Source organism: Scyliorhinus torazame, chromosome 12 (assembly GCF_047496885.1).
Source record: "Scyliorhinus torazame isolate Kashiwa2021f chromosome 12, sScyTor2.1, whole genome shotgun sequence".
Classification (NCBI taxonomy): Eukaryota; Metazoa; Chordata; class Chondrichthyes; order Carcharhiniformes; family Scyliorhinidae; genus Scyliorhinus; species Scyliorhinus torazame.
Genome location: NC_092718.1, coordinates 206,864,613 through 206,890,531, shown reverse-complemented (window position 1 = coordinate 206,890,531; position 25,919 = coordinate 206,864,613). Strand labels below are relative to the sequence as shown.

At 47.2% G+C, this 25,919-nt stretch overlaps 1 protein-coding gene across 4 annotated transcripts; it reads right to left on the bottom strand.

Moving 5' to 3' along the window:
* Positions 1-381: 381 nt before the first annotated feature.
* Positions 382-16,811, bottom strand: lyrm9 (LYR motif containing 9). 4 transcript variants are annotated; one of them, XM_072469782.1, is made up of 4 exons: positions 16,491-16,811; positions 13,856-14,018; positions 3,079-3,171; positions 382-1,596 (listed from the first exon to the last, which is right to left on the bottom strand). In XM_072469782.1, the coding sequence occupies exons 2-4, from the start codon at positions 13,975-13,977 to the stop codon at positions 1,518-1,520; spliced, it is 294 nt and encodes a 97-aa protein (XP_072325883.1). In that variant the 5' UTR covers positions 13,978-14,018; positions 16,491-16,811; the 3' UTR covers positions 382-1,517. The 4 variants fall into 4 exon arrangements, with proteins under 4 accessions (XP_072325883.1, XP_072325886.1, XP_072325885.1 ...); XM_072469785.1 differs by having other exon boundaries at positions 13,852-14,018; positions 16,491-16,796; XM_072469784.1 differs by lacking the exon at positions 16,491-16,811 and adding an exon at positions 16,055-16,423.
* Positions 16,812-25,919: the final 9,108 nt, after the last annotated feature.

Here is a 25,919-nt window from a genome sequence, read left to right as displayed (position 1 = left end):
GCCAACTCGAATGGAAAAGCAACCATCAGGATAGCAAAAACACCTGACAAACGCCCAACATTTAAGACAGAATTCATTTGGAAAGGAAGGCATGGACTTTGTAGCATGTTTTACACATTCCAAAACATTTCACAGTCAATTAATATCTTTGGAAGTGTAGTCGACTGTTCCTTTGCAAAAGAACAGCAGCCGCACCCACCCCCCCTCCTCCCCACCAAGTACTGACGCATTAATACAAGTTGCCACAAGCATCAGCTATCATTCATTATCCTAAGGAATAATATTTTTCCTCCTTGATATTTTTCTCGGAGCACTGTGGCTCCCCAGTGACCAGGGGTGATTCTGGTCAACCAAACTGTAAAGTTTACCGGATTCCATCCAGAATTTTAAAAAGATAATTTATTGTTTACAGGGATTAGTAACACAGCTAAAATGATTGAAGGTGAAATTACAATATTGTAAAACAGAAACCTGATAATAATCTGCCATGTTAGCCAAATTAATGCATTAAAAAAAAAAATACAGTCTACTGTAATGATCCATAACTCAAATTACGAGTTAGGGGACAGTCTGCATTCCTTCTAAGTGGGATGGGGAAGAAAATCCTTTCTGAAGAAACATGACAATACTCTAGGATTTTAAAAAAATATAAAAGTAGTGGTAATTTGCAACTTTAAAAGTGTGCAGTACCTTGAATGGGTAGTTAGAAATGAAACAAAGAGCGGCACGGTGGCGCAGTAGTTAGCACTGCTGCCTCACGGCACCGAGTTCAATTCTGGCCCCGGGTCACTGTCCATTTGGAGTTTGCACATTCTCCCCATGTCTGCATGGGTCTCACCCCAACCCAAAGATGTGCAGAGTGGGTGGATTGGCTACGCTAAATTTCGCCTTAATTGGGAAGAGAATGGAGTCCTCTAAATTTATTTTAAAAAAAGGAAACATAAACTATGTTCTATGTTCTATATAAACGTACCCATCACCCTTTGAGATCAACGGAACAGAATTTAACAATAACACACTTATGACATAAAATGCCTGTGTTCAGGTTACCCCTCACGTCAGTGGCAAAGTGTCTGCTAAACAACATTAAAAGCAAAGTGTTTGTCTTACATCAAACAATTATGGAACAATTCAGTAGAATACACTTCCTTCTAATACAAAATCAGACCAGCAAGAACGAGATAGTGTGCGCGCGCGCGCGCGCGCGCGCGCGTGTGTGTGGTGGGGGGGGGCAATTTTACAAGGAAGTAAGACCCAAATGTGATTTGCTTTATGTAGCGACACTAAAGCTCATTGGTGGACAGTGGTAAAACATTCAGAAACTGAAGTTCACAAAGGCTTTAATTTGATCTCAATTGAAAGTCCATAAAACTTGCTCTCAACCGACTTCAAAAACAGATTACAACCCTGAAACTCATTCACCTGAATCCATTTCTCTAATTCAAGTTTGCTTTCTGCATAAACCCTCTTAGCACATTTGCAATGACTGAGTTCCTATTAATCTTCAACCTTCCACGTTAAATCTTTAGGTCTAAAGTTTCATTCATCCTCGTTATTTTGTTTGCTTGGACTGCTGATTTTTTTTCACTTTTTATACTGCAAAAGATAAAATTAAAGGTTAAACAAAGAATTGGAGACAAGGCACTTTAAACTGCTGGCCCCCATTGCATGCTCCATTTACAGAACAAGAGAACACGCAACCTGCAGCTCCCCCACCACCAACGCGCTCTGTATTGTTGTCTCCAGGAAATGCACATGACAGGCAGTTCTCTTTTAGATGCTGGTCATCTCCCTAATGATATTAGTGAACAAGTCTTGATAGACTAGCACACATAGGAAATCCATATGTAGGTTGCCATCAATGTCCTAGGATATAGCACTTAGAATGAAAAGATGCCCTTGAAATTGACACCAGTTGTTGAGGTTGATTCAGTCATGGCTAAAGCAGACTGTTAACATAACGTCTAATCATGGCTTCCGGTGGCGGCTAAGAGGGGAGCAGTCGCACACAAAGTGGCTCCCGCTTTGGACTTGGGTTTTGGCCCTTTTTGCCCAGATAACGGCGACATTTTGGGAAGTACAGTGGACTATTTGAAGATGGTTGGATCCTCCTCCGGTGTGGGATGTCTACAGGATACAACAAGAGATAGAAAGAAGGTCCTCGTGGTGGAGTGGAAGAGAAAATGGCAGAGCCTCCACGTCGTCTATGCTCTCCCAATCGACAACAGAGAAGTTAGTGGAATTCCTCACAAGGGAATTCCAGAAGCAGAGACTGGCGATGTTGGGGGACCTGTCCAAAGCGATTGAGGTGGCAGGGCCCCCAAATTCTTGAGACTTTGGAAAGCGTGGAGCAGTGGTTGGAATAGCAGGGCTCAACAATTTGGGAGCAGAGGAGGCAGGTACAGACCACAGTAACCGATTGAGTCTTTCGAGACAGGAGTGATGTTAGCTCAAAAAAGGTACTGAAGGCCAAGGTGGATGACCAGGAGAACTGGTCCAGACACCTTGCGCTATCAGGGGGTATTGAAGGTATTAACGCCACAGAGTATGGGGCGAAGATGTTCAGGAAGTTGGTGGGGGAGGGTTTTGTGAACCCTCCCAAGGTGGGCTGGGACCACCAGGTGCTGAGACAAAAGTCCAGATCCAGGGAGCCACCACGGGTAATCATAGATCGTCTCCATAGATATCTGGACAAGAAGTGGATTTTAAAGGGTTCTATTCCAGGTGGAACCTGTTTATCACCTTCTTTAAGGACTTGTTCATGACCAGCAGCTGGGGAGGGGGGGGCGGTTAGGGTTATTATTATTAAAAAGTAACATTATTTGCATTCTATTGGACTGTTTTGTATATGAGTAAAAATATTTATTTAAAAAAATAACATCTAATCGTAAATGTGAAGTTTCTTCACTTGGGAACTTCCATTCTCAGGACCTGTGAAAACACAGCCTGGCTCTGTTATGTAGCACGCCTTTGCTGGGCAGAATATTGACACTTTTCCCTAATGGCACACGATCGAGGCAAGAACACCGTAACAAGTTATCGAGAAACTCAATGGCAAAATAGGCTAAGCACACTTACTTTAGACAGGATCCAGTCAGCATCTTCAATTGCCCTTTTGATAATTTGTTGAATTCGCTCTGGATCATCTTCATCTGCATGAACCTTAAAATTCTGTAATGTGAAAAATCGTTGAATTTATCCTCAGCTTTGTGTGTTGAGTTTTTTTTTCAAAAGTCAAAGCTGGGGCAGAAAAATGCAATACTATTCTCCCCTTCAGATCCTTTTTGGAATGAGAACAGAGGACGCTTGAAAAACTCGGGTCTGGCAGCATCTTGTAGAAAGCAGAGTTAGCGTTGAGAGTCCTTTTGGCTGTTAGTCAGAACTGAAGCAAGGGAGAACGTGTTGGGGTTTAAAGTGTAGCTGTAAGAGATCGCAACAAAATGTAGTAACTTGAGGAACAAAAGACAAGAAGGCCTGCTGTGGGAGGGGGGGGGGTTTGCATTTAGGCAATGCGTGTATGGGATATTTTTTTTAAAAAGGGGTTTAAGATCAGAGGAGGAGACAGGTCACAATCTAAATTTGACAAACTCAATGTTGAGTCTTGAGGCTGCATCGTGCCCAACGGGAAGAGGAGATCTGCTCCTTTTTGGAATGGACGATCCTCAACATTATTCATCGCCACAGCTTCGAATATTTCATACATTTATCCTCTCAATGCAATAGCCCTCCTTCCCCCCCCCCCCCCCCCCCCCCCAAAAACCTGGCCATTTGTCTCATGTGCTTAAGGTTATACATTTTGTTGCAGTCTCTCACAGTTAGAGTTTAAAATCTAACACATTTCAGTCTTTAGTTCTGATGATGGGCCAAAAGGACTACGAAACATTACCTTTGCTCTCTCTCTAGCGATGCTGCCAGACCGGCTGTGTCAGTCCAGCATTCGCGGTTCTTGTTTCAGATTCCTGCATCCGCAGTATTTTGCTTTTATTACAGGACTGGGATGCATTCTGATTCAGTCCATCTCCTTTAGGTTCAAATAAGAGCGAGGACCATAAAAGATCACCAAATCACAAGAAATGGAGTAGGCCAAATGGCCTCTCGAGCCTGCTCCAACATTCAAGGTTGATCAGATAGCGGCCTGGGCTCAACATTCCTACCAGTCACCCATATTCCTCTACTCCATTGTCAATAAAAATTTCTTGAACTCAACCTTGAATATATTCAATGACCCAGCCTCTATTACTGCCTGTGGAAGCAGTCCATGCCCAAATACAGTAAGACCTGGACATGTATACAGGCTGCTACACAAAATGGACAAGTTCACATTTTCCCCACATTATACTCCACCTGCCAATTTTTTGCCCACTCACTTAACCTGTCCATAGCTTTTGCAGTTTCTTTGCATCCTCCTCACAATTAGTGATTTCTTAACCAGCCATGTATTATCGACACTTTCATCCAAATCATCAATATTTTTCATAACTAGTTGTGGCCCCAGCACTGATAATTCCAGTCCATTAGTTAAGTTTGCCAGCCTGAAAATGATCGATTAATCCCAAATCTGTTTCCCCTTAGCTCGTCAATCCTCTATCCATGCCAGTAGATCACCCCAACACCAAGACCTGCTACAATATCCAATAAACTTTCATGTGGTAAATTATGGAAATCCAAATACCCTGTTGGTACCCAGCTTGTTATATCCTCAAAGGATCTTAATAAATCTGTCAAACATGATTTCCCCTTCACAAAACCATGTTTTTCTTTCTCCAAATTTTAGAATACCCAATTCATTGTTTCCAATTAAGGGGCAATTTAGCGTGTTCAATCCACCTAGCCTGCACATCTTTGGATTGTGGGGGCGAAACCCACGCAAGCACGGGGAGAATTTTCAAGCTCCACACGGACAGTGACCCAGAGCCGGGATCGAACCTGGGTCCTCGGCGCCGTGAGGCAGCAGGGCTAACCCACTGCACCACCGTGCTGCCTTCCACAAAACCATGTTAATTCTAATTGTATTACATTTTATCAATGTCCCACGTCTTCCTCCTTAATGATGGTTTCTAGATCTCAGCCCCTCCACTCTAGAATAATGGTGTTACATTTGCAGTTTTCCAATCCATTAGGAATGCTAAAGGCAAAACTAGACAACCGATCCCATCTGCCTTCTTTCTGGAGATAAAGCTCATGTTAGGATATGGGTTCATAGGCACTAGCCTTTCTGTAGCTTGCCAAAAGCAGCCATTTATAGATCAACCTGACTTCCAGTGGTGGCTATGGAGTGAGTGGTCGCACACAGGGCAGCTCCAGATCGAATGCACTGATTTGAGCTCTTTTTAACCGAAAATGGGGGAATTTCGAAAGGTGTGGAGGAGACGTTCCCCCAGGGAGTGGCATGTCTGCTGGTTATCCGACCCGGCAGAAGGTTAAAGACCTGGCCAAGGAACTAGAAGAGACCTATGGCTCAGCAACAGTTGGAAAGATGGCGGAGGGGTAAGGGTTGTCGCATGCTGGAAAACCCCAGATGGAGCAGTTGATGGCATTCATCAGAGAGGAGTTCATAGAATTTACAGTGCAGGAGGAGGCCATTTGGCCCACCGAGTCTGCACCGGCCCCCGGAAAGAGCACCCCACCCAAGCCCACATCTCCACCCTATCCCCGCAACCCAGTAACCCCACCTAAGCTTTTTGTACACTAAGGGTAATTTAGCATGGCCAATGCACCTAACCTGCACATCTTTGGACTGTGGGAGGAAACCAGAGAACTCAGGAGGAAACCCACGCAGACATGGGGAGAACGTGCAAACTCCACACAGACAGTGACCCAAGCCGTGAATTGAACCTGGGACCCTGGAGTTGTGAAGTAACTGTGCTGACCACTGTGCTACCGTTTTGCCAGCAACGAAAGGAGATGCAGAAGACCGATCGAAGGAGCGGTAGCTCGATGAAGAGAGTTGAGAAGTGCTCGGAGGCACAGGAGAGATGGAGGGGGTGATGTCCGACCACAATGATTGGGTGGTGGCATTGGAGGACCTTTGCAAGTCACTAAGGGCAAACGTAGGGGAGCAGGAGAATAGATCTGGAAGGCAGAACCGGTGTATTGTTGACCTGCCTGAAGGTGTGGATTGCACGAGTGCTACGAGATATGTCTCAAGGATGCTGGAGGGGGTGTTGGTCAAGGCTCCAGAGGTAGATAGAGTGCTCAGGTCTCTAAGGCAGAAGCCAAGGGCGGGGGAGCCACCGAGGGCAGCGATTGTGAGACTCCACAGGTTTGTGGAGAAGGGGAAGATCCTGCGGTGGGCCAAGGAGAAGCGGAACTGCGAATGGGAGGGGAACAAGGTCCGAATCTATCAGGACATTGGAGCGGGGCTGGCAAAACGTCATGCTGGGTTCAAAAGGGCCAAGGCAGCTCTTTAACCGAAGGCAGATCGGGTTCGGGGTGTTGTACCCAGTGAAACTGTGGGTGACTTATGAAGGCCAGGAGTACTATTTTGAAACCCCAGAGGAGGCCAATGAATTTAGTAAAGATCATGAACTGGAGGAGAACTGAACGTTGATGGTTGACGGAGGAGCTGGAACAACGGAATTTGGAATATGCGGGTAGTGTGGGGGCCGGAGAGTGGGGAAGAGGCGATTTTATTGTTGCAATTGTTTGTTAAGGGGCAATAAGTCTGTAAGGAGGCAACCAGCTACAAGGTGCACTGCAGCAACTGACCAAGGCTCTTTCAACAGCACCTTCCAAAGCCATGACTGCTAATAATAATAATCTTTACTTTTAGCACAAGTAGGCTTACATTAACACTGTAATGATGTTACTGTGAAAATCCCCCAGTCGCCACATTCCTGCACCTGTTCGGGTACACAGAGGGGATTCAGAATGTCCAATCCACGTAACAGCAAGTCTTGCGGGACTTGTGGGAGGAAACCGGAGCACCCGGAGGAAACCCACGCAGACATGGGGAGAACGTGCAGACTCCACAGTGACCCAAGCCGGGAATCGAACCTGGGACCCTGGCTCTGTGAAGCAACAGTGCTAACCACTGTGCTACCATGCCGCCCCTTGTGGGAGAATTCCCAGCCTCTCACTTGGTCTTGTAGCCACAGTATCCATCTAGCTGGTCAGCTAAGTTTCTGGTCCCAATATGTTGATAGTGGGGGATTCAGCGATGGTAATGCTATTGAATGTCATGGGTAGATGGTTGAATTCTCCCTTGTAGATGGCCATTGCCTGGCATTTGAGGGACAACGAAAGAGAAATGCTGGAAAATCTCAGCAGGTCTGGCAGCTTCTGCAGAGAGAGAGTGAGAGAGAGAAAAGAGCTAACATTTCGAGTCCAATAGCTCTTTTTCAAAGCTAACAGCCAGAGAATGTGGGAAATATTTATACTGTGGAGTGAGAATGAAATTTTTTTCATCTTTCACTCTCACTCCACAGTGTAAATATTCCCACATTCTCTGTTAGCTTTGACAAAGAGCCATTAGACTCGAAACGTTAGCTCTTTTCTCGCTCTACAGATGCTGCCAGACTTGCTGAGATTTTCCATCATTTTCTCTTTGTTTCAGATTCCAGCATCCGCAGTAGTTTGCTTTTATTTGAGGGACAACGTTTTGCCACTATCAGCCCAAGCCTAAATATAGGCACGGACAGCTCAGTATCTGAGTCGCAAATGATGAACATTTAAATTCTCATTTATGATGGAATGTCATTGAAGCAGCAGCTTTGGGCCTAGGACCCTAACCAGGGGAACTCCAGCAGTTATGTCCTGAGACGGAGATGATTGACCTCCAAAACCATAGCCATCTTCCTTTGGGCCAGGTATGACTCCAACCAAGTGGAGATTTTCCCCTGGATTACCATGTTTTGGCCCGAACAGGCGCCGGAATGTGGTGACTAGGGGCTTTTCACAGTAACTTCATTGAAGCCTACTTGTGACAATAAGCAATTTTCATTTCAGTTCTTCATGCCATACTTGGTCAAATCAGGCCTTGGCATCAAAGTTAGTCACTCTCACCTCTCCTCTGGAGTTCAGTTCTTTTGTCCATGTTTAGACTAGCATTGTAATGAGGTCAAGAGCTGTGGACCTGGTGGAACCCAAACTGAGCAAGTTTCTTCGGAGTAAATGTTGCTTGTTAGCACCATCAATGGCACTTCCCATCACTTTGCTGATGATCCAGAGTAGGCTGATGGGCAGTTATTGGCCAGGTCTGATTTGTCCTACTTTTTGTGGACAGGACAACAGGACAAACCTGCACAATTTTCCACAATACTGAGTAGATGCCAGTGCTGTAGTTGTACTTTGTTACAGACACAGCTAGTTCTGGAGCACAAGTCGTCAGTACTATTTCTGGAATGTTATCACGGCCCATTGCCTTCACAATATCCAGTGCCTTCAACTGTTTCGTTCCATCACATGAAGTGAATCGAATTGGCTCAGGGTGATGCAGGGAACCTCAGGAGGAGCCAGAGATGTATCATTCACTCGGCACTTCTGGCTAAAGATGGTTGCAAAAGCTTCAGCCTCATCCCTTTAGCACGGGTGTGTTGGTCTCACCCATCATTGAGGGATGGGGATACGAGTCTCCTCCTCCAGTGAGTTGTTTTAATTGTCCACCACCATTCATGACTGGATGTGGAGGACTGCAGAGCTTAGATCGGATCTGTTGGTTGTGGCATTACTTAGCTTTATCACACGCTGCTTTCGCTGGCATGCAAGTAGCCCAACATTGGAGCTTCACCAGGCTGATCCCTCGTATTATGTAGGACTGATGTTGCAGCTGGCATGGCCTCCTGCACTCTCCTTGAACCAATGCTGACTCTCCCGATTTGATGGTAATGGTAGAGTGGGAGTTATGCGGAGCTATGAGGTTACAGATTGTGGTTGTATCCGATTCTGCTGAAGGCCATAGCACTTCTTGGTTGTCCAGTTTGGAGTTGCTAGATTGGTTAAAAATCTATCCCATTTAGTTCAGTGGGAGTGCCACACAAGATGGCGGAGGGTTTCCTCAGTGAAGGCACGACTTAGTCTCCACAAGGACTGAGCTGTGATCACTCTTAACAATACAGTCGTCGTGGACAGATGCATCTGCGACAGGCAAGTTTTTCCCTCTTGTTGGTTCCTTCACCACCTGCCACAGACTAGGTCTAGCAGGCATGCCCTTTTAAGACTCAGGCAGCCCAGCCAATAATGGTGCCACCAAGCCACTCTTGGTGATGGACATTGAAGTCTGCTGCCCCCCCCCCCCCCCCCCCCAATTCTGTGCCATTGCCACCCTCAGTGTTTCCTCCAAGTTGTGTTCAACATAGAGGAGCACTGATTCATCAACTGGGGGGCAGTAGGTGGTAATCAGCAGGAGGTTTCCTTGCTTATATTTGATCTGATGCCATGAGACCTCATGGGGTAAAGAGTCGACGTTGACAACTCCTTCTTGACTGTATACCAGGGGCTGGTTTAGCACAGTGGGCTAAACAGCGGACTTGTAATGCAGAACAAGGCCAGCAGCGTGGGCTCAATTCCTGTAACTGCCTCCGTGAACAGGTGCCAGAATGTGGCGACTAGGGGCTTGTCACAGTAACTTCATTGAAGCCTACTTGTGACAATAAGCGTTTATTATTATTATTACCTCTGACTTGCCACCTCTGGTAGGTCAGTCCTGTTAGTGGGACAGCTGCCTATTTAAACATAGGAATTATCATTGATAATCATAGAATTTACACTGCAGGAGGCCATTCAGCCCATCGAGTCTGCCCTAGGAAAGAGCGCCCTACTGAAGCCCACACTTCCATCCTACCCCCGTAACCCCACCTAACCTTTTTGGACACTAAGGACAATTTAGAATGGCCAATCCACCTAACCTCCACATCTTTGGACTGCGGGAGGAAACCGGAGCACCCGGAGGAAACCCAGGCAGACTCGGGGAGAACGTGCAGACTCCACGCAGACAGTGACCCAAGCCAGGAATTGAACCTGGGACCCTGGGGCTGTGAAGCTACCCACTGTGCTACCGTGTATATCGAGCCTATTGTTAGGCATGGACTTATTTGCAGAGGTAGTACAGTAATTTGATATGACTAACCAGCAGACACTCTGGGTGATACTCCATTACCTCAGGAATGTTGAAAATAGTATTTTGTTTCCAATTTTACACAAGGAAGCAAACGCCTGGGCTGGAGCTTTCCCAGTCATCTCTTAAAAAGGTATTTATTTTGATAAATAACTTTTCACCAACTTCCTCCTCCCACACAATGATCGCCTATCTCTGATCGTATACTAAAGGTGTGAATGCCAATTTGAAGGTTGGTCAAGGCCTCTGGGCATTACTAAAATTGCAGAGCCGTCTCACCCCCAAATGGAATTTAATTTTGTGTAAAAAATATTACAAGGCTAAACTATTAATTATAATTCATTCAAACATCCAAATTGTGTTGTTACACAACAGAAAGTCCATCATGTGACTGCTGTAATTAGAAAGATTACTCATGCCATTGCTGGACAGTGTTTGATGTCCCAACGCCCAAATTAGATGCTGCATGAATACTGTGAACTCTGTAGAAAAGTGTTCCATTTGTCATCCCATCTGTTCACTTGATTCTGGGATGTCCAGATACAAATCATGAACAGTTTGCACAATCCGATGTTATTCTTATTTGCTGTTTTGCTCTACTTAAAATTTCAGGCTCGAGGGTTCTTTTCTCCCACTGATGATCGAAGTCTGAAATCCGAACATCCGAGCACCCACAGCTTAAGTACGATATACTTGAAGTAACGAGAACACTGATTTAAACTTTACTCCGAGGCTTCATGATGTGAACTGAAACTCAAACACTCCTGACGAGTGCTATACTAGATGGGGAAATTGGAAAACAATATTCTGCTGGTGCTCTCAAATTCGCTGCTGCTTCTTGTCCAACTTTCTCAATCTGCTGACGTCTTCTGGTGAGCAACTGGCTCCATCCCCAAACAATGATCGCCTATCTCGGATTTGCTGCTGCCGCCGCCGCCAAGTCTATCACAGACAGCACCTCCTCTAAACCATGTGCTCGCACAGCATCTGCACGAACAGTTGAAACCAAACACAACCAGCGATGAAACTCTGCGCGTTATCCTGTTGAATCTCAACTGTCTATTCTGCCCAGATGTTCTTTGAGCAGGATGCAGCAGCAGATACCGCAAGATTTAAAGTTACATCTATTTTAATTAGACTTGTAGGTGACAGCACTGGGTTGGCTCCCCACCTAAACAAATTCAGTACTGCTTTTAAGAGGGCACAACTTGAAACCTAACCATGGGTCCAATCAAACTGCAGGAAGCTTGACATGAAATATATATATTTTGTAATTTAGAGTACCCAATTCATTCTCCCCCCCCTTCCCAATTAAGGGAAAATTTAGCGTGGCCAATTCACCTACCCTGCACATTTTTTGTGTTGTGGGGATGAGACCCAAGCAGACACCGGGAGAATGTGCAAATTCCACACAGTGACCCAGGGCCGGGATCAAACCCGGGTCCTCGGCGCCGTGAGGTAGAAGTGCTAACCACTGCGCCACTCAGACATGGATCATTAGTCGGAAAAACCCATCTGTTTCACTAATGTCCTTTGTGGGAGGAAATCTCCCATCCTTACTCAGCCTGACCTACATGTGCCTCCAGACCCGCAGCAATGTGGTCAACTCCAAATGGCCCAAGTGGTTCAAGGACAATGAGGAATGGGCAACAAAAAGAGCATAGGAGTTATCCCTGGTTTCCTGACCAATTATAATGCCTCAATCAGTATCACACAAACAGATCTGGTTACTGTCACATCATCGTTTGTAGGAGCTTGCTGTACGCAAATTGGCTGCTGCTTTTCCTACATCACATCAAGTATTTAATTGACTGTAAAGTGCTTTGAGCGGTGAACCTGCTCCTCCATTCAATACGATCATGACTGATCTCATCTCAGCCTCATCTCCACCTTCCAGCCTGCTCCCCATAACCCTTCATCCTGCTACTAATTAAAAACCTATCCAACTCCTCCTTAAAATTTGTTTAGTGTTCCGGTGAGCACTGCACTCTGGGATAAAGAATTCCACAGATTAACCACCCTTTGAGTCAAGCAATTCCTCCTCGTTTCGGTTTTAAATCTGCCACCCCCTAGCCTAAAACGATAGCCTATCCTTCCAGAATGTCCAACAAAGGGAAACATCTGCTCAATGTCTACCCTCTCAATCACCTACAGCATCGTACGTACCTCAATTTGATCTCCTTTCATTCCTCTAAACTCCAGAGAGTATAGGCCTAAACTGCGCAATCTCTCTTCATAAGGCAAGTCCTTCATCCCTGGAATCATTTACATCCTTCCTCAAGTAAGGGGACCAAACAGTGCAGTACTCCAGATGTAGTCTCGTCAATGCTCTATATAGTGGCAACTGTTTAGCACATTGTGTATTCCATTCACAATGAATGGCAAAACCCAACGGTTAGATCACGTGGAGGGATTAGATAAACTAGGCTTCTATTCTCTGGAATATAGAAGGTTATGTGGTGACTTGAAGGAATTAATAGGGCAGAAACATAGAAATGTTTTATGGTGGCTGGCGAGTCTAGGGCAAGGGTACATAACCCGACAGAGCCAGGCCAGTCAAACAAGTTAGGAAAAAGACGCTAGATCAATTAATAAAGTTTAAATCGAAGATCAAAACATTGTTTGTTAACAAGGATATTGAGCCAAGGCAGGTGGATGGAAATAGCTATGATCTAATTGATTGGCAGAACAGGGTCAATGGAATGAATGGGTGACTCCCTCAAATGTACACAAATGATTTGGAGCCAGATACAGAAAGGAAACATTGTGGAAAAACAAATTGGTTAACCAAGACATCTTTGAATGTCTTGAGGATTACAGATTCAAGTTACTGAGATTCGTGTCAGATGAAATCTAATGGAAAGAAATGCGGCTTACACATTTTGGAATGAAAAATATGGAAGAAATATACATTACATGCATAGAATAAGAACAGAGAGACTTATTGTATTCAGATGTACAAATCCTCAAAATTGGGGCAGGCAGGGAAAACAGTTTGTAAAGCCAGAGATGAAAAACATACGTGGCGCCATCCAACGGCCACGCTACGCCTGAAAAGCAGCTCGCTGCAGCACATCGTGACCACTCCCGGGATCTACCCAGCTCGCCACGCCTTGCGAGATTCAACGCGATCTTGCGAGTCATTGCAATGCAAACCCACGACAGGCGTAACCACTTTTTTGGCAAATCTGCATATTAGAGCAAGGCAGTAAGCCTCACTCTAATGTGCAGATTCCCTAGGTACCCAAGGCCTTGGGATTAAACCCCTTAGCCTCGCAAAAGCGCTGTTTAGCACTGGTCCCCAAAAACAGGTACTAGACAGACCAGCACTTGTGGGGGTCTTCCAGGGGATCGAAGGCCCCCAGCTGCATGTCCTATGGGCAGGGTGGTACCCGAGTACTTCTGGTGCCACCTGGGCACCCTAGCAGTGCCAAGGTTTTGTTTTGGGGGCTGCGGAGATCAGGATGCCATTTAAATATGGCAGTCCGATCTCTCGCTGCACTGTGGACTTCCAGCAAGCAGAGCTCCCCCACTGCATAAAATGGGGCTATGTGTAGTCTCTTTGTTCCCTTTTGGGAGAAGCGCTCCCGTGTGCTTCTGTGTTGTAATATTCTATGATTCTACATCTTCTTCTCTCCGTGGATACCAACATGGTCAATGCTCATTTTCAGAATTAAAAATTTAAAAACTGAAATGAATTGAGATTTAAAATATAAAATCTACTGCAAGCCACACCTTATGTTCAATAACCACAAAAATATTGAAATAAAAAGCTGGATTTTCAACCAACTACAAACCTGCCTTATTGCATGCTTGTAATGCCGCTGCATGTTTTCTGCGGGAAGTTCCTTGCAACATCGCAAGAGATACCGGTATAACTGGACAGGTGTCCGGACAAGATCTGCACCTGCTAAAGGGGGCATTCTATGCGTGTGTTAGTTCCTTGATCAGTCAATGCTCCAACCTGAAATGCACAAGTCGATGTGTATGCCAACTTACTAGACCACAAATTAGAAGATACTTGGCCAGTACTTTACCACATACAACATACTTAATTAGTTCATCAAGCTTGCACATTATGGTTCTCGTGTAAATCACGTTTTATGTATTTTCTGAAATAAGATGGGTGGATAAATTCTGGAACATTTGCAAAATGACTCAGTTCTTGCAATACCCAGCACAAGAAAAATCAGTTTATGTAGTTTTGCTATATCTGTAAGGATGCAAATGCATTGGAAAGAGGTTTACTAGATTGATATCTAGGAGTGGGCTGACTTATTAGACAAGTTAGACTTGCTTCCAGTGGAGTTCAGAAGAGGGAGGAGTGATTTGTTGAAGTATACAAGATCCTGAATGGTCTTGATTTGGTGGACATGAATGCATGTTTCCTCACGGGTTTGTCCAGAACTAAGGGTTGCTCTTATAGGACAGAGGCGAGGAGAAATTTCTGAGGGTTGTGCGACTTTGGAACTCCCTACTCAGAGGGTGGTGGAAATGAGATCATTCGATACTTTTAAGGGAGAAGTAGATAGATTCTCATTACACAATGGAATCAAAGGTTATTGGGAGAGATGGGAACATGGCAAAAACCCAAACATGATCTAATTGAATGGCAGAGCAGCCTGAAAGGGCCGATTGGCCAACTTCTGTTCCTATTTCAGATGTGGTCCCACACCCTTTTATAATTAGTTTGCACAATTATTTTAGTGGACACTGAATTGAATGTAGTGATGCAATGAAATCATGTCTGAAATGACCATCAGGCACTTTCATTTTTACAAATGGCATTTTCTTCAAGTTCCTTTCAACTTTTCAAAAAATAGGGAAATGAGAAACTATGAAAATGGATGTGTAGTGACAAGGTTAGCATTTATTTCCCATCTCGAATTGCTCACAAGGCAATGAGCAGTAACACCACACCTCAGTCATGAATGTGGTGAACCATTAGACAATTACCAGAGAAAGGCTCCACAAATAACCCCACCCTCAATGATGGTGAAGCCCAGCATATTGGTGCAAAAGGCAAGGCTGAGGTATTTGCAACCATCTTCATTCAGTCAGAAGTGCTGAGTGGATGATCCATCTCGGCATTCTCCCAAGGTCCCCAATATGGCAGTCTTCAGCAAATTCTATTCACTCCACGCAATATTACAAAACAGCTGAAGGCATTAGATAGAGCAACAGTTATGGGCCATGACAACATTTGGCAATAATGCTGAAGACTTGTGCTCCAGAACTAACTCCTCACCAAGCTATTAAAGTACAGCTACAACACTGGAATACCCAGCAATGTGGAAAATTGCCCCACAATATCCTGTCCACAGAAAGCAGCACAAGTCCAATCAGAACCTCATCGGAATAATAATGGAAGGTGTCATCGACAGTGCTATCAGGTGGCATTTATACAGCAATAACCTGCTCACTTGAAGTCGGCCGATATGGGTCCCGAAGGTCGGCCGTTTGGTAACAGTAGGTCCCAGAGTAAAAAGTTTGAAAAATACTATTCTAGGTGGCAGTGGTCATAGGTTTGGAAAGTGTTCTCAATACAGCCTTGGTGAATTGCTCCAGTGCATCTTGCAGATGGTACACACTGCTGCCACTGTGTGTTGGTGGTAGAGGAAGTGAATGATGTAGGTGGCGGATGGAGTGTGAATCAAGTGGGCTACTTTGTCCTGGATGGTGCCAAGGGTTGTTGGAGCTGCACTCATTCAGGTGGGGGGGGGTGGGGGGGGGGGGGGGGGAAGAGAGAGTATTCATTCCATCACACATCGGACTTGTGCCTCATAGATGGTAGACAGGCTTTGGGATTTGAAAAATATTGAACTGGCCTTTCCTTCCACTGAAAGCAAATCATCACCTTGCTGTGCGTGGGATCTTGCTGTGCACAAATTGATTGCCACAATGTCTTAAATTACAACAGCAATCGCACTTCAAAAGCACTTCTTCGGCTCTAAAGCACTTTGGAACACCCCGATTTTCTGAAAGACACTATTTACATACACGTGTTTTAATTAATGAAAGGACATTCATTGGGGCAGTGCCCGAGGAAGAGCTCAAGTTGTCCCCGGCTCCGCCTGCACGACGAGTGGGCAAAGGCTCCATGGAAAGATTGGGGCCGCAGATCCTGCTCCTCGCAGAGGAGGAGGAGCACGTTCGTCAAAGCCGCCTGACTAATCTCACCCCCGCCAAAGCCGCCTGAAAGCCCGGCAAAAAGCAGCCGAGGCCCCGGTCACCCGGGGGCAGCCGGGGTAGGCCTCAGGCTCGGTCACCCGGGGTAACGGGCAGGCCTCAGGATCGGTCACCCGGGGCAATGGGGTTGGCCTCAGGCTCGGTCACCCGGGGCAACGGGGTAGGCCTCAGGCTCGGTCACCCGGGCGACCAGCTGCCCGTACACCGAATGCCGGCGCCGCTGTGGTCGGGCCGCTGCCGCACTCACCTCCCTCCAGTCCCGCTCTCCAATCTCCGGCGCCGTCAGCTGCAGATTTAAAGGGGCCGCGCACCCACCCGCTGAAACCGTCTACAGGTGGAGCAAACTTAGGTTTGTATTTGTGTAGCGCCTTTCATGGCACCACTCCAGTGAAGTGCTTTCGGAATGGGAACCACTGTGGAAGCACAGTTTACAATCTGCTGGCAGCAAGCTGACTGTCCAGGTGAAGATCTGTTTTTAAGGCTGAGGGTTATTGGCGAGGACTCATTCTGCCCTTAATGATGTGGAGATGCCGGCGTTGGACTGGGGTGGGCACAGTAAGAAGTCTTACAACTCCAGGTCAAAGTCCAACAGGTTTGTTTCAAACACAAGCTTTCGGAGCGCTGCTCCTTCCTCAGGTGAATGGAGAGGTATGTTCCAGAAACATATATATAGACAAATTCAAAGATGCAAGACAATGCTTAGAATGCGAGCATTTGCAGGTAATTAAGTCTTTACAGATCCAGAGATAGGGGTAACCCCAGGTTAAAGAGGTGTGAATTGTCTCAAGCCAGGACAGTTGGTAGGATTTCGCAAGCCCAGGCCAGATGGTGGGGGATGCATGTAATGCAACATGAATCCCAGGTCCCGGTTGAGGCTGCACTCGTGTGCGGAACTTGGCTATAAGTTTCTGCTCGGCGATTCTGGGGCCTTCAGGACGCGCGATATTGCAGAAACCCACTCAATCACGGGGAGAATGTGCAAACTCCACACGGACAGTGACCCAGAGCCGGGATCGAACCTGGGACCTCGGCGCCGTGAGGCAACAGGGCTAACCCACTGCTCCACCGTGCTGCCCCGTTTTAATAACAAAGAGCAAACAATGTCCTTAAGGGGCACAATTAACTAAATTGACAACTAAATTGTCAAACATCATTATTTCACGCTTTAGGTTTCCTTTGACGACGAAGGAAGACTCAACGGGCCAGCTAATGAACTCTGTCTGGTGTTGTCTTTGAATGCTCTTTATCTCTTCTTCCACTTTTGGGCCAGAATTTTATGTTGCTCGGGCCTGACCCCAGAAGCGCATAAAATCGTACAGGAAGACGTCGGCCGTGCTTCCCGACATCATGGCGCACTCGCACGATATTTCAGTCGGTGGGCACACTCGAGAGTCAGAAGCGCCCCGGCTGAAAATCAAGCAGGCAATTTAGCCCATCAAGCGACCAATTAAACGCAATTTTACACAGCCCGACCGCTTTAATTGCACTCTCATTTGATGTTTTTAAGTTTCCATTGATCTTTGTTACGTTCGGTCACTGCCCATATCAGGAGCGACTATTTCTTTGCTTTATCCCAAAGTTTGTTGCCTTTCTTACACTTGGTTGATCTCAAAAGAGTGGCTTGACCGCTTTTGTGGTCGGTCCGTGATGGTTCATCAATTCACACGAGTCGGGTTGTAGAAGAGAACAGTGGTTTTAATAAGCTAAGAAGTATGCCAGCCTGCTGCTGCTCCTGCACTGAGAGCTGGCCACAGATCTGCCAATTATATACCTCCCCCGAGGGGCGGAGCCACAGGCGGAGCCAACAGAAGCATCAACACAACAACAGTAAGTAACAGTGAATAAAAACAACAGTGAACATATATACAGTGGTGGATAACAGTAGGATAAATAATGAATAACGGTAAATATATATATAGTTGCAATACGTGGTTCACCACATTCTCTCCCAGTCAAAATAAAGTCCAGCGGGGGTGAAGTGGACTCACAGGTTGAGTGTGACGGGAGCCTTGATCTTCCGCCGTGATCGCCTCAGCCCCGGCTGCAGTGTGGGCACGGGTGTCGGGACCTTCGACTCCGGGAGCGTGTCTGCAGCTCCATCGCGATATGTTGATGGAGAGGGAGACGTGGTTACGGCCCCAGGGAGGGCTGCCGGTGCCAAGTCCCACCACATTCGAGTGATGGTGATAGGTGGTGTAGGGGTGGGCGCGTTGGTGATGGTTGCTGGGGAACCTGCGGGTGCCAATTCCCGGAGGGAGACTGTCCTGCCGTCCGTCGTGGTGTGCCGCGTATGCATACTGAGGGTTTGCATGGAGGACCCCTCTCGACCAGGGGGTCGGACCTATGGCTCCTCACATGCTTCCTGAGGAGGACAGGCGCTGGAGTTGTCAGCCAGGACGGAAGCGAGACCCCGGAGATGGACTTTAGGGGAAGACAAACAAACGTTCGTGAGGGGTCTCGTTAGTGGCGGTGCAGAGAAGCGACCAGATGGAGTGGAGCGCATCGGGAAGGACCTCCTGCCAGCGGGAGACTGGGAGACTTCTAGACCGTAGGGCAAGAAGGACGGCCTTCCAGACCGTCGCATTGTCCCTCTCCACCTGCCTGTTTCCCCGGGGGTTGTAGATGGTAGTCCTGCTTGAGGCGATGCCCTTACTAAGCAGGAACTAAGCAGCACATCGCTCATAAAAGAGGAGCCCCGATCACTGTGGATGTAGGTGAGGAAACCGAACAAGGTGAAGATGCTGTGTAGGGCCTTGATGACAGTGGCCGAGGTCATGTCGGGGCATGAGATGGCAAAGGGAAAACGGGAGTACTTGTCAACGATGTTGAGGAAGTACATGTTACGGTCAGTGGAGGGGAGGGGCCCTTTGAAATCGACGCTGAGGTGTTCAAAGGGGCGGGAGGCCTTCACCAGGTGAGCCCTGTCAGGTCGATAGAACATAAACATAAGAACTAGGAGCAGAAGTAGGCCAGCTGGCCCCTCGAGCCTTCTCCACCATTCAATGAGATCATGGCTGATCTTTTGTGGACTCAACTCCACTTTCCGGCCCAAACACCATAACCCTTAATCCCTTTATTCTTCAAAAAACTATCTATCTTTATCTTAAAAACATTTAATGAAGGAGCCTCTACTGCTTCACTGGGCAAGGAATTCCATAGATTCACAACCCTTTGGGTGAAGAAGTTCCTCCTAAACTCAGTCCTAAATCTACTTCCCCTTATTTTGAGGCTATGCCCCCTAGTTCTGCTTTCACCCGCCAGTGGAAACAACCTGCCCGCATCTATCCTATCTATTCCCTTCATAATCTTATATGTTTCTATAAGATCCCCCCTCATCCTTCTAAATTCCAACGAGTACAGTCCCAGTCTACTCAACCTCTCCTCGTAATCCAACCCCTTCAGGTCTGGGATTAACCTAGTGAATCTCCTCTGCACACCCTCCAGTGCCAGTACGTCCTTTCTCAAGTAAGGAGACCAAAACTGAACACAATACTCCAGGTGTGGCCTCACTAACACCTTATACAATTGCAGCATAACCTCCCTAGTCTTAAACTCCATCCCGCTAGCAATGAAGGACAGAATTCCATTGCCTTCTTAATCACCTGTTGCACCTGTCAACCAATTTATTGTGACTCATGCACTAGCACACCCAGGTCTCTCTGCACAGCAGCATGTTTTAATATTTTATCATTTAAATAATAACCCCTTTTGCTGTTATTCCTACCAAAATGGATAATCTCACATTTGTCAACATTGTATTCCATCTGCCAGACCCTAGCCCATTCACTTAGCCTATCCAAATCCCTCTGCAGACTTCCAGTATCCTCTGCACTTTTTGCTTTACCACTTATCTTAGTGTCGTCTGCAAACTTGGACACATTGCCCTTGGTCCCCAACTCCAAATCATCTATGTAAATTGTGAACAGTTGTGGGCCCAACACTGATCCCTGAGGGACACCACTAGCTACTGATTGCCAACCAGAGAAACACCCATTAATCCCCACTCTTTGCTTTCTATTAATTAACCAATCCTCTATCCATGCTACTACTTTCCCCTTAATGCCATGCATCTTTATCTTATGCAGTAACCTTTTGTGTGGCACCTTGTCAAAAGCTTTCTGGAAATCCAGATATACCACATCCATTGGCTCCCCGTTATCTACCGCACTGTTAATGTCCTCAAAAAATTCCACTAAATTAGTTAGGCATGACCTGCCCTTTATGAACCCATGCTGCGTCTGCCCAATGGGACAATTTCCATCCAGATGCCTCGCTATTTCTTCCTTGATGATAGATTCCAGCATCTTCCCTACTACCAAAGTTAAGCTCACTGGCCTATAATTACCCGCTTACTGCCTACCTCCTTTTTTAAACAGTGGTGTCACGTTTGCTAATTTCCAATCCGCCGGGACCACCCCAGAGTCTAGTGAATTTTGGTAAATTTCACTAGTGCATTTGCAATTTCCATAGCCATCTCTTTTAGCACTCTGGGATGCATTCCATCAGGTCCAGGAGACTTGTCTACCTTTAGCCCCATTAGCTTGCCCATCACTACTTCCTTGGTGATAACAATCCTCTCAAGGTCCTCACCTGTCATAGCCTCATTTCCATCAGAAGTGCGGCTTGCACTCCCCGCAGACTTGGCAGACCCTGGTCATGGTCCTTACCTCCTTGGTGGAGTACGGCAGGTTGCGGGCCTTGATGAAATGGAGAAGCCAGGTGTTTCCCGGATGACAGAGGTCATTGTGGATGGCCTGAAGTCGGTCTTCTTGCGCGCTGGCGCATGTACCGCGGGACAGGGCATCTGGGGCTCATTAAACTTCCCAGGACAATACAAGATATCGTAGTTATAGGTGGAGAGTTCGATCCTCCACCTCAAGATCTTGTTGTTCTTGATCTTGCCCCGCTGAGTGTTATTGAACATGTTGGCAACCGACCGTTGGTCAGTGAGGAGAGTGAATCTCCTGCCGGCCAGGTAATGCTTCCAATGTCGCACAGCTTCCACAATGGCTTGAGCTTCCTTCTCGATAGAGGAGTGTTGAATCTCGGAGGCATGGAGGGTAAGGGAAAAGAAAGCCAGGGGCCTTCCTGCCTGGTTGAGGGTGGCAGCCAGGGCAAGGTCCGCGCATCGCTCTCCACCTGGAACGGAATGGACTCCTCCACAGCATGCATCGTGGCCTTGGCAATGTCTGTCTTGATGCGATCGAAGGCCAGGCGGGCCTCAGCCGTCAGGGGGAAAATGGTGGATATGATAAGTGGGCGGGCCTTGTCCGCATAAATGGGGACCCCTGGGCATCTCTTCAGGGCCTTGAGGCAGTGGGGGAGAGGAAGTTGCAGGAGGGGGCGTATGCGATCGGGGTCGGGCCCTAGGACTCCGTTTTCCACGACATAGCCAAGGATGGCTAGTCGAGTTGTGCGGAAAACGCATTTCTCCTTGTTCTAGGTCAAATTAAGGAGTTGGGCGGTGTGGAGGAATTTCTTAATGTTAACGTCGTGGTCCTGCTGATCATGGCCGCAGATGGTGACATTATCCAAATCCGGGAACGTGGCCCGCAGCCCGTACTGGTCAACCATTCGGTCCATCGTTCATTGGAAGACCGAGACCCCATTGGTGACGCCGAAGGGAACACTGAGAAAGTGGTAGAGGCAGCCATCTGCCTCGGAAGCAGTGTAGTGGCGGTCCTCCGACCGGATAGGGAGCTGGTGGTACGCGGATTTCAAGTCTACCGTGGAGAAGACTCGGTAGTGCACAATCTGGTTGACCATGTGGGGAAGAGGGTACGCATCGAGTTGCGTGTACCCGTTGATCGTCTGACTGTAGTCGATGACCATCCGATTCTTCTCCCCGGTCCTGACGACCACCACTTGGGCTCTCCAGGGGCTGTTACAATGATCCCTTCCGGCAAGAGTCGCTGGACCTACGACCTGATTAAAACCTTGTCCTGGGCACTGTATCGTTTGCTCCTGGTGGCGACAGGCTTACAGTCGGGGGTGAGGTTCGCAAAGAACGAGGGAGGGGCGACCTTAAGGGTCGCGAGGCTACAGACGGTGAGAGGGGGCAGGGGTCCACCGAACTTCAAGGTCAGGCTTCGGAGGTTACACTGGAAATCCAGTCCTAATAAGAGGGGAGCGCAGAGATGGGGGAGGACGTAAAGTTTAAAGTTGGCGTACTCGACGCCCTGTATCACAAGGTTTGCGACACAGTACCCCCGGATCTGCACGGAATGTGATCTGGAAGCAAGGGAGATTGTTTGGGACACGGGGAAAATCCGGAGGGAGCAGCACCTTACCGTATCCGGATGGATGAAGCTATCCGTGCTCCCGGAGTCGAAGAGGCAGGACGTCTCATGCCCATTGACCCGGACGGCCATCAGAGAGTTCTTGAGGTGATGGGGCCGGGACTGGTCGAGTGTAACAGAGCCGAGCTGCGGATGACTGGTCCGGTCGGAGGTAGCGGAGTGGTCCCAAAATGGCGGCCTCCATGAGTCGCACGTGACGGGCGGCATCCAATATGGCGGCCCCCACGGGTCGCACGTGGCGGGCGGCGTTAAAGATGGCGGACAAAATGGCGGCCCCATGGACTGCACAAGATGGGTGACGCGTCAGAGTGGGGCGGTACCGGCAGGCACAATGCCACACTGCGGGATCTGTGAGCTTCAGGTCGGGCTTGGCAGGCTTTCAATTTGGGAACTTTAGGTTGGGCCAGGCAGACTTTGGCAAAATGCCCCTTCTTACTGCACTCATTGCAGGTCGTGTTCCGAGCTGGACAACGCTGCCTGGGGTGCTGGCCCTGGCCGCAGAAGTAGCAGAATGGCCCCCCGGAGTTGGCGGGCAGCCGCGAGCCACAGGCATGGGACACGCCCCGGTCGGGTGTTGGCCGCGCCTCCGACGTCCACGAGAATGCCGCGTGGTCAGGTGTGAAGGCATCCAAACTCTGGAATGCTACCTCTAACGAGGTAGATAGCTGTACCATGTCCTTGAGGTCGAGGGCACTCCTTTCGAGCAGTCGTTGCTGGATATAACTGGACCGGACTCTGGCCACATAGGTGTCCCGGTTCATGAGTTCCGTGTGTTGCACTGCCGTAACTGCCTGGCAGTTACAATTCCTGGCGAGTACCCTCAGGTCATGCAAGAATTCTGCCAGCGATTCACCAGGGTGCTGACGCCACGTGGTAAGAAGATGTTGAGCGAACACCTCATTCACCGGCATCACAAACTGTCCTTTCAACAGTGTAACCGCCTCTTCGTACGAGGCCTCGTCTCTGATTAATAGGAACATTTTGTGGCTCACCCGAGCGTTGAGGAGACGCAGCTTGTGCGCCCCGGAGATGTCATCGGTCGAGGAATCGAGGTAGGCCTCGAAACAATTTAGCCAATGCTCAAAGATTGCAGTGGCTTCAGCTGCCTGCGAGTCGAGTTCAAGTCGGTCAGGCTTAAGAGCGGAGTCCATTGTGATAGCTTATTAAATTGTTGGACCATCAATTCACACGAGTCGAGTTGTGGAAGAGAACAGTGGTTTTAATAAGCTAAGAAGTATGCCAGCCCGCTGCTGCTCCCGCACTGAAAGCTGGCCACAGATCCGCCAATTATATACCTCCCCGAGGGGCGGAGCCACAGGCGGAGCCAACAGAAGCATCAACACAACAACAGTAAGTAACAGTGAATAAGAACAACAGTGAACATATATACAGTGGTGGATAACAGTAGGACGAATAATGGTAAATATATATATATATATAGTAGCAATACATGGTTCACCACAGTCCGATTGGTCAGGCAGCCTTTACATTTTAGCAGCAACCTCGATCCAGGGTGGGATGAAATATCAGGGCTGAAATGAAATTTGAAAAGTTGTTTGGGGACTGAGATTTGTACTTGAACGTGCTGCCTAGGCTTTCTCCAGGCGATTTATCTTTTACAGGTCTGCATTTCCCTGCGACAGCTCCGCATCGGCTGATCCCTAGAGGGAGGCTCAGTGTCTAATTGTTGCCTTATGATCAGGGTGATCATCCCAGATTTTACAGTTGCATTCCGTAATCAGGGCTATTGTCCTGTGCCCGAGGTTGAAACTTACCAGGATGCCATTTTGCACATAGTTCGGGTATTTAAAACAATTGCACTCGCACGGTAGGCAGCTCCTCAGGCTGCCCAATTGGACGGTTTAGCAGTCCACTCCCCTGCTCTCACAGGTTCAGCAGCACCCTCTGGCCACATGTACAGTCCCCCACGCCAAAATGTCCCCTAATTGTTTCTTTGAGAGTTGGTCACCCAGAATGTAATGCTCCGAAGAAACACCTTGGGATATTTTATTCAAGTAAAGACATTATATAAATATAATTTGTTATTTAAGTTCACTTTGAGGGTGAAAGCACATCAACGCGATTCAGTCGGCCAAGTGGATTCTTTCTGTGCTGTAACATCTTTTGATTCTCCTTATCTGTTCCTCTGTTGCCTTTGTCTCTTGGCCTTCAGAGCCTCCCATCACCTAGGAGCACCACAGGGCCCTGACTTACCCTGATTCTTGACTTCTTCAGCATGAGACTCATCTATCACATGAGATGACTCATTGTCATAAATGCTAGCTTGGCGGGTTAATGGCAGGATCGGGATTTTCCAAGTTGTGTACCCTTTCTTGCCTATCCGAGGGCTGCTTGGGGAGGTGAAGTTTAAATTTAGGATTGAAATGTCTGTTAACTGAGTCAAGGGTGTTGGTTTACAATTGTAAGTTGAATACAAAAGTTGAATTGCAATTATCAAGCCAGATGACAGAGTAATTGATATACTATTTACTAAGTGGGCTGTTTCTTCAGCTGCATCTTTGATGAGGAACATTTACATATTTCTGGGAGGCAGAGTTCTCTGAAGCCCAATGAATTTATATCTTGATGCAATTATGGGAGGTCAAATTTTTGATTTTCTTTGTTCCAGTCAAAAGGAACATTACGAATGGTTGGAGGCAGGTGGCACAGTGGCGCAGTGGCTAGCACTGCTGCCTCACAGCGCCAAGGACCCAGGTTCGATCCCAGCCCTGGGTCACTATCTGTGTGCAGTTTGCACACTCTTCCCGTGTCTGCATGGGTCTCACCCCCACAACCCAAAAAGATGTGCAGGGTAGGTGAATTGGCCAAGCTACATTTCCCTTTTATTGGAAAAAAAAAGAGAATTGGATATTCTAAATTTATTAAGAAAAAGGAATGATTGGAGGCCATTCAAACCATTTCATTCGATCATGGTTGATCTGTACTTCCAAACATACTGAAATTAATCTCCAAGAAGGAAGTTTCAGCCAAGGCCATCAAGAAAAAAGCTGCTAATTCTGTTATATGTTAGGGGGCAGCAAACTCCAATTTAACGTTTTTGTTAAGGTTCAACCCAACTCCCAATTTTTAAATTCCAAAAGAACAAGCCATGTCTGTATATTACAGTTAATTTACTGTTTGTCTTTGCTACTGATTACCATCAATTTACTGCTAATAAATGGGTTCTGTAGTTTATAGCCAAGGCAATGGATTGTAATGGTGTTAACTGTACTGTTCTACAAAATCTGGGAGATTATAAATAGGCCCATATGATACGTCCAATAAGCGGACAAGTATAAAGAGTTTTTGACTGAGGTTTGGGCACTTCAGAGTATACAGAAACATTCCTTTTTAAAATAAATTTAGAGTACCCAATT

Excerpts from the sequence above, each read along its gene's own strand:
- lyrm9 (XM_072469782.1), bottom strand. The coding sequence starts at position 13,977 with ATGCCCCCTTTAGCAGGTGCAGATCTTGTCCGGACACCTGTCCAGTTA. Across the intron at positions 3,172-13,855 it reads CATTACAAGCATGCAATAAG|AATTTTAAGGTTCATGCAGA; the intron begins GCAGGTTTGTAG and ends TTCACATTACAG. Across the intron at positions 1,597-3,078 it reads CTGACTGGATCCTGTCTAAA|TATAAAAAGTGAAAAAAAAT; the intron begins GTAAGTGTGCTT and ends TATCTTTTGCAG.